General features: G+C 37.1%; 1 protein-coding gene across 4 annotated transcripts; it reads left to right on the top strand.

Moving 5' to 3' along the window:
* The first annotated feature begins 508 nt into the window (after positions 1 to 508).
* LOC18442303 (uncharacterized) lies at positions 509 to 6,353 on the top strand. 4 transcript variants are annotated; one of them, XM_011627991.3, is made up of 3 exons: positions 509 to 651; positions 4,406 to 5,405; positions 5,701 to 6,353. In XM_011627991.3, the coding sequence occupies exons 2-3, from the start codon at positions 4,438 to 4,440 to the stop codon at positions 6,152 to 6,154; spliced, it is 1,422 nt and encodes a 473-aa protein (XP_011626293.1). In that variant the 5' UTR covers positions 509 to 651; positions 4,406 to 4,437; the 3' UTR covers positions 6,155 to 6,353. The 4 variants fall into 4 exon arrangements, with proteins under 4 accessions (XP_011626293.1, XP_011626294.1, XP_006852588.1 ...); XM_011627992.3 differs by having other exon boundaries at positions 4,416 to 5,405; XM_006852526.4 differs by having other exon boundaries at positions 4,424 to 5,405.
* Positions 6,354 to 7,838: the final 1,485 nt, after the last annotated feature.

A 7,838-nucleotide genomic window follows, 5' to 3' on the forward strand; every position in this document is an offset into this window, starting at 1 on the left:
TATTCAAAAATAAAATAACAACTTTAAAATACAAAATTTAGAAGGGATTTCTACAATAACATAAATTAAGGGGGAGGGAGGGTATATAAATTCATGATAATAACAAGAATTCAAAAGACATGAAATTAAATTTATCTCACGCTCGCCGAGGTGAATTATTGAGAGTCCAGAATTCGACCCTAGGGGCACGCTTATCATTCGCGCCGGCCCACGGAATATAACTAATAACGCCCGCGGATTTACAGGATGAAGATTCGCGGCAAAGTTAAGCGGAAATTCCCCATTCTAGAAAATTTATAAAATTTTGAAATTTAGAGGATTTCTTGTGTCATGAGGATGTAAATTTAAATTTAAATTTAAACGTGTTTGGAGGACGGAGCTCGTTTTCCTTACTTTTTCGTGCCAGTTACCACATGTAGCAGTTAGATCGTGGAAGGGTATTTTGGTCATGGTTTACAGCTTCTGCATTTTAGAGGAAAACAAGGGGAGGGGCGCCCAAAGCCCCTCTCTGTCATTGCCGCGACGGATCAGATAATGGCGTCAGAGAAATCTTGGCCGTGAGGCTCCGCGTTTCACACCCTTATTTCTCCCTCTCTCTCTCTCTCTCTGTTGTTATTACTGTCTGAAACCCTAGACATGAGCAGGAGCAAGGTAGAGTCCTCTGCCCTATTTATCTCCGTGTCTGCAAATTTGATTACGTTTTAAATATTGCTTTGGATTAGAAGGTTAAACGCTCGGTTATTCCTAAATACTTGCCTCATTTTTTTTTTTAATTCGGTGATTGTTTTTTCTGTTGAACTTGATGGATTTAATTGATGCTGCTGTGCTTTTACGGAATTTAATGGACGCGGTTTGGAGAGTTATGAGGTTTTCGAAGAAAATTTGGGAGATTTTGAGTGTGATTCTTTGTAGTAAGTTTATAGAGCGTAAAATTTTGTTAACTATAGAGTTTGTATGGTACGAGTGATTTCTGGATCTGGGGATTCTGGTAAATTTTCTTAGGGAGGAGGAGATTGGTTATGAACCATTTTTTGGATAAAAAGATCAGTTATGAACTCTAGTACCAGATAATTATGAGCTCTGAGATGAAATTTCGTGTTTTTTCTGCTTGATCGTTTAGATCAGACTTCTTAGTGTGGCACAAAGCCAGGGTTTGGTTCTAGCTGGAAATGAGTTATTATGTTGAGTAACTATTGTAAGTTTAATTGTTATTGTCGTCATCATCATCATCATTTGGGTTTATGGCAAATGAGGTTTTGTTTTGATTTTAATCCTGACATAGCTTGTCTGATCATGTTAATTTCAGTTTTCAAGTGGAATATGATTCTCTCTTAATTTTGAACTTCATCGCATGTTTCTTGTTTTGTGTTGGAAGGGAATTTGAGATGAAATTTCCCAGTTTTTAACCGATAGCTCATTTACTGAGGGATATTTGCTATCAGGTTTCTGCAATACATGTAAACTGAATTGCTATGGTAAAATTTCATCCTGATCTTGGTTCAATGGAACAGGTGGCCACATGTGAACCGGTCCAATTTTGCGGTATTTTTAGCTTCTAAGTTTGATGAGAATTTCAATCAGCGCTTTTTTTTCTCGAGCTTTATTTAATTTACAAGTAGATTGTGGAGTGGATATTGATCAGGCAAAACTAGATAGTGCACATGTAACCAAATTTTCACTGTTACAGTAACTTTGAGGGAATAAGAATAATTTTCACTTTAAGTTATAGCGGTGTGTGCACAGACACACACACACAGAGATGCATGATTTTAGTCACAGACTTTGATATACAAGTTTGCTTCATACTTATTAAATGTGAAGTGCATAGGGGATGTAATAGATGCAGCGCAGACACAGACACACAGATGCATGATTTTAGTCACAGACTTTGATATACAAGTTTGCTTCATACTTATTAAATGTGAAGTGCATAGAGGATGTAATAGACGCACCTATCAAGATTTTCTTGACAATGCATGTGCATAAGTAGTGCACTCGTAGGGCACGTTTCATAACTGGAACTCCCCAAGGAGGTTCACGTATCCTGTTTTCTAGGAGGTTTGCTTATCGCCTTCTTTTTTGCTTCTTGGGTCTTTTCTCTCTCTCTTTCTCTAACTGTCTCTAAAACCTTTCTTTATCTATCCATGCCATTTCTCTGTCTAAATCCTCTATCTCTAAAACCATGCATTCCCTATCTTGAACTCCTCTCCCCCTCTCTAATTGTGCTCTTTCTCTTTCTAACTGATATCTTTCTAAATGCATCATTTTTCTATCCAATACCTTTCTTGCTGTAACTCCTCCCGCCCTAACCATGCCCTTTTTCTCTCTAACTCTCACTAACCATACCTTTTTTTCGCTCTAGTTGGCTCTTTCTTTCCCTAAATCCTCTCTATCTCTCTCTAATTGTGCCTCCAACTCTTTCTAACTCCTTTCTTTCTCTAATCATGCCTTTTATGTCTCTAACTGCTCTCTCTAACAATTCACTTTCCCTCTCTAAGTTCTCTCTCTACTCATACCCTTTCTCTCTCTGTATATTCTTTCTCTAAATTTGCCCATTCTCTCTCAAGACTCCTCACGTTTTATTGCTGGAGACCTGATATCTGAATGGATGCTGCTGCCTTAAAGAACTATGATTCAAGGTGATCCTTGGGCAATTGGTGCTAGATCGTTGGATGACCATCTAAAGATTTTGAATTTGATTGCAATTCTCATGCTAACCAAAAATTATAAGTGGTGTGTATATGATTAGTGCATTGGCAGAACTTTTAAAGCCTTTGGAAGGCTTGTGAGTATTCCTGGTACATTGGAAGCAAAATTGAGGGCCTTGATGACGGTTAAGAGTTATTTTTTATTTGTTCTCGGGTATCCTAATTGCTGAAGGCATTTCATTTGATGTCACCTAGTTTGTGAGAAAAAGGACTTACCCTGGAGAAGGACTTACCCTGGAGATTAGCAAAGAATCATATAGGAAACATTTGAGAGACAAAAGAGTCTGTTTCTTTACCTCGATGTGCTTAGAAACGCTAATTGTGAGGTGGCTGCTCTTTGCTAGCAGTAGGGCACGACCCTCTCTTGGTTAAGGACTCATTTCATCCCAATGGCCCTTTTCTCAGTATTCATTTTCCTGTCGTCGTTTTTCATCTTGTTTTGTCCATTGTTTTGCTTTTCTCTTTTCACATTACATTCGGTAGTTCCATATAACGGATGCAACATTTATAAAAGAAAGGAACAGGTGGGTTTCACCTATGCATTCTCTGATACTGTGTTAATCCAAAATTTATGTGCAATTAAATTCATCAAATTATTCAGTTAAGAAAAGAAATAATTCATCAAATCATTAAATGGGCCAACTTGGTTTATATAAAAATTTCTGGTCATCAATGAGTTGAAATGACTAAGATGAGCTTGATGCATATGCGCAAATTATTATGACACCCATACATGTAGAATTTTTATTCTGGAAATATAGAATATTAACACTATAGCATTATACATTTCAGTAAATATGTATTGTTATCTATATGTAAGGTTTTACTACTTCCCAGTTTGGGTAGTTACAAACCTCATACGTCAAATTTTCTTCAAATAAAAAATGAGCATCGCACTTATTTGAAGGCTAAATCACTGGGTTGATGCTTGGAGTCTCTGAGTTTACAAATGATGAATATGAGTTCAGTTTCTCTGTAGCTAATATTGAGTGGACGCAAATAATGTGGGTCCTTTTGTACTTGAACTTCCATTATTTGTTTGTTCTTATGCGATGATTCTTAAGAGTATGACCGAACTGTGGACATTCTTTTTAGTATTTGAATTCATTCACTTGCATTTCCAGTTTCTCCTTTGATATATATATATATATATATATATATATATATATATATATATAGAAAAAGCTGGGATTAGCCCTCTAGCTCATATGAATATATGAGCCTGATCTGACGGTCACGGATGTCCAGTAGTGTTTGAATTTTAATTTTTTTTCTACAAATCCAAATCACTTGAAATTTTAGGAGTGTGTTCATCAAAAATAGTTTAATCTTCGAAAAATATCAAGAAACTATTTTACATGAAATAAATTGATCAAAATACCCCCGAAAAGTTTTCGGGGTATTTTGGTCATTTATTTCGAGAATAATTTTTTTCTTATATTTTTATTAGGTGCACCTTGATGAGAAGAACACACGTCTAAAATTTCAAGTGATTTGGATTTGTAGAAAAAAATTAAACTTCAAACACGAAATGAGGTCGTGACCGTCAGATCAGCCCAAATTCAAATCTGGGCCGTTAAGCTCATATGTTCATATGAGCTAGTGGGCTAATCTCCGCTTTTTCCTATATATATATATATATATATATTCTTTTTTTAATGATTTCCTGAACAGAAACCATGAAAATCCTTATTTAGTTCTTTGAAGAACTGTAGCAAATGAAGTTGTGATGGCTACGGCAGAAGCGAGGGCTGTGTGGCAGCGAACGGCAAATCGTTACTTTGTTCAAGAAGATGCCAAGAGAGCTCCAAAGTTAGCATGTTGCCCTTCACCATCATGCTCAAAGACTCAATCTGAAACCGGCCATGGTGATCATGGAAACGGGCCAGACCATTCTTCTGCAATTCCTGTACCCCTTAATTGGAATCCCACCAACATGAATCTTTCCCCTGAATCTAAGTGGTGGCTTCAGCTGCAACCCAACTTTGGAAATCATAAGGACTTCACGTATGAACAAATCAAAGCCTTGGAGGCTGAGCTCGACGTCATAGAAACTGGGCATGATACCCCAAGTTCCAAACTTGATGATGAGACACAGGAAACTGAAGATGGTCATGGTGGGCTGTATAAGAAACCTCACTATTCTTTGGAAACGACTTTTAGGGTTTCAACTGCCTGTTTGAAGCATGATTGTGAGCTAAGAATGGAAGAACTCAAAGCAGTTCATATGAAACAGTTGCTGAAGAATGAAGTGGAGGCTGGTGGCTATCTTAAATCTGAATTTGGTGATTATTGGTATGGCGACTCAAAGGTTATGGATATGGAGCCAAGTGACCTACTTACTTCAGAGAGATCAGAGAAGGTGTCAGCTGATTATGGGGCACCTTGGATGTGTGAGAAAACAGGACCATGGTGGCATATTACTGATAAACATGAATTGGAGACCTTGGTAGAGCAGAAGACATCTCAACATGTTGAGAATTGTGATCTTCCACGACCACATCCCATGCAAATAAAGAAGGGCCCATTTTCTGGTTTTGAAAGTTCTGAGCATGAGGAGATAGCGTCCACATTGTTTGAGCATAAATTTTCTTCTTCTGATTGCTACCCTACAGAGCTTTCTCAGTTTGATTCTGCTAGTGGAAGCTTGGGCAGGACTCAACAAGGCCCACTCCATGATTCTATGAAGACATTCAGGTAATGTTCTAAAAAGTATCCCAAGTGGTAATACATGGTAATACATGGTTAAGGAATAAAAAAGCACAAATCAGTGACCCTTGTTTCTTGGACTGGTGATTATCAAAGTGTATTGCCTTACAGAAGGCGTACTGCTTGTATTTTGTACAACCTGTAAGAATACATTCAGAAAAAGAAAATGATATAGGACATGATATCTAATGCCTTCTCTGACTGGTTTTCTTCATCTTTGGTTTTACAGCATGTCCTTTTTTGCTTGGTATTTGTCAATAAAAGCACCTTTTTCATTTTTCAGTTGTGAGAACAATAAGAAGGAAACATATGAAATTAGCCGACTCAGCTTTGAGAGTGAAGCAAGCAAGGCCCAACTCTTAGAAGCTCTTTGCCACTCTCAAACCCGGGCAAGAGAAGCTGAGAAAGCTGCCCAGAAAGCCAATTCTGAGAAGGAACACATTATAAAGCTCTTCTTTAAACAAGCATCTCACCTGTTTGCTTACAAGCAATGGCTTCAGCTCTTACAGTTAGAGACCCTTTACTTGCAACTCAAGGCAAAGGAGCAGCTTCTTCCTGTCTTGCCATGGAAGCCTAAAGAAGACAAGCAGTGGAGGCAGAAGAAGAAAAAGAGAAAGATTGGTCATCACATATATGATGCGAGCACATTAGCTTTTGCAGTTGCTGTTGGGTTGAGCCTTGCAGGTGCCGGATTGTTTTTGGGCTGGACCATGGGTTGGTTGCTCCCTACTTTTTAATCATTATTTGCAATATGTATGTATATATATGTATGTATGCATGCATGTGTATATGTGTATATATATATATGTCTCTAATGTGTTTCTCTGGTTTCTGTTTGATGTATGGGTTGTGGGTTGTGTATATTAATTTTCGGATTTGTATATATTTGGATGGGAGCCCATGGAATTGGATTGAAGTGGTAGGATTATTTGATGATGACGGCTTTTTGTGAGGAGGGCAACACAGCGATTGCATTATGTGTTCTTTGATTTTTCATGAGATTCATGTGCGATTGATTTGCATGTCTTTGGCTCCAATTAGTGAAATTTGTTTGATTCTAGAAAGATAATTGAGGGAAACCCCAAAATCAGAATATATATTTTTTGTGTGGTAGTTCCATTTGGAATTAAGTTGACATTATCTGCTACTGTCATGGAAAGTCCAGTAAAATTCATAGGGAAAATGGCCTGTTAATTAGGGAGGACATTATGGCTATGCCTCACTAGTCAGCACATTTGTCCAATCACATTTGTCCAGCGAGAATTGGATGGTGGAGATTGGACTCATAGAGGCAGACGGCAGATATCAGCTCCCAGCCTTTCACAATGCGGGGTGCTTCCTACTAATCACATTATGATTAGTACTCCCAAAATGATAAGGTTTATAATGTCAGGTGCCTAAATAGTGGCCGATTATGTGATTAATTTATACCAGGGTCGAAAATTACAGAATCAGGATTCAGGATGCCGATTTGGATGGCCAATCTGGTGAATATGCTTTTTTTTAATTCCCCGAGAAAATGGCTCTAACCCGTTTAGAATTGTAATGTTTTGGAAGATAATAGTTATTTGTGTTTAAAGTTTAAACTTTAAAGTATAGATTAAAACGATTTGTTAACTGATTGATTCAAACATGAAGGGATTTGATCCTAAAAGTTTGTAGTAGGGAGCTTGTAGATCAACGAGCGTAGATTAAAAAGCAACAAATTTAGGAGAAAATAGAAGAAAACGAGGGTGATAAAAATGGCAGAATAGGTTTTGAAGAAAGAGAAAATAACCCAAATTTTGAGCTTTGGGTTCTGAGATTAGGGGGTTTGATCCAAAATTTTATGTTTTGAGTAGTTTAAATCAATGAGAGAAAAGCAAAATGAGAATTCTTTTTTTTAAAAAAATCAGATGTGAAACTGGAGGGAAATCTAGCTTTGTTATAAAAAAATGGACAAAAAGAACTCCAAATTTGATATTGAAATTTAAAAGAACTTATGCAAAAATATTTGTTAGGATTGCCGTTGATAATAAAGATATGAACAATTTGAAGCAAACTTGATGGAATTTGATGAAAGTAAAACTGGTTCTCAGTTTTGTAAAGGAGCCAGAATGGTAAATGAGCAACCTTGGGTCAAACAGGATGATTCCCAACCGACATGTTCCGGCATTTATAACGACAAAATGGCGTTATGCTACTATTGAATATTTATTTGCTGCTAAAATATCTGGTTTCAGATATTCTTATTTTGTGTCCTTGAATAATTAGCCGAATAAACAAGCAGATGTTTGATTATAGATAAATGACTATCAGGGCTGGCATTTAGTTTTTATTCAAATTGAATCAGAGTCCAAGTGAGAGTTTGCCAGCAGCCTTTTGTTTCGATTTGAAGTCCTTTTGGATCACACTTATTATCCTGTTCCTTATGAAGTCAAG

Source organism: Amborella trichopoda, chromosome 1 (genome assembly GCF_054954075.1).
Source record: "Amborella trichopoda isolate Santa Cruz 75 chromosome 1, AtrichopodaSantaCruz75HAP2 v2.0, whole genome shotgun sequence".
NCBI classification, from domain to species: Eukaryota; Viridiplantae; Streptophyta; class Magnoliopsida; order Amborellales; family Amborellaceae; genus Amborella; species Amborella trichopoda.

Coding starts and splice junctions, on each gene's coding strand:
- LOC18442303 (XM_011627991.3), top strand. CDS start 4,438: ATGGCTACGGCAGAAGCGAGGGCTGTGTGGCAGCGAACGGCAAATCGT. Junction 5,406..5,700: donor GATTCTATGAAGACATTCAG/GTAATGTTCTAA, acceptor TTCATTTTTCAG/TTGTGAGAACAATAAGAAGG.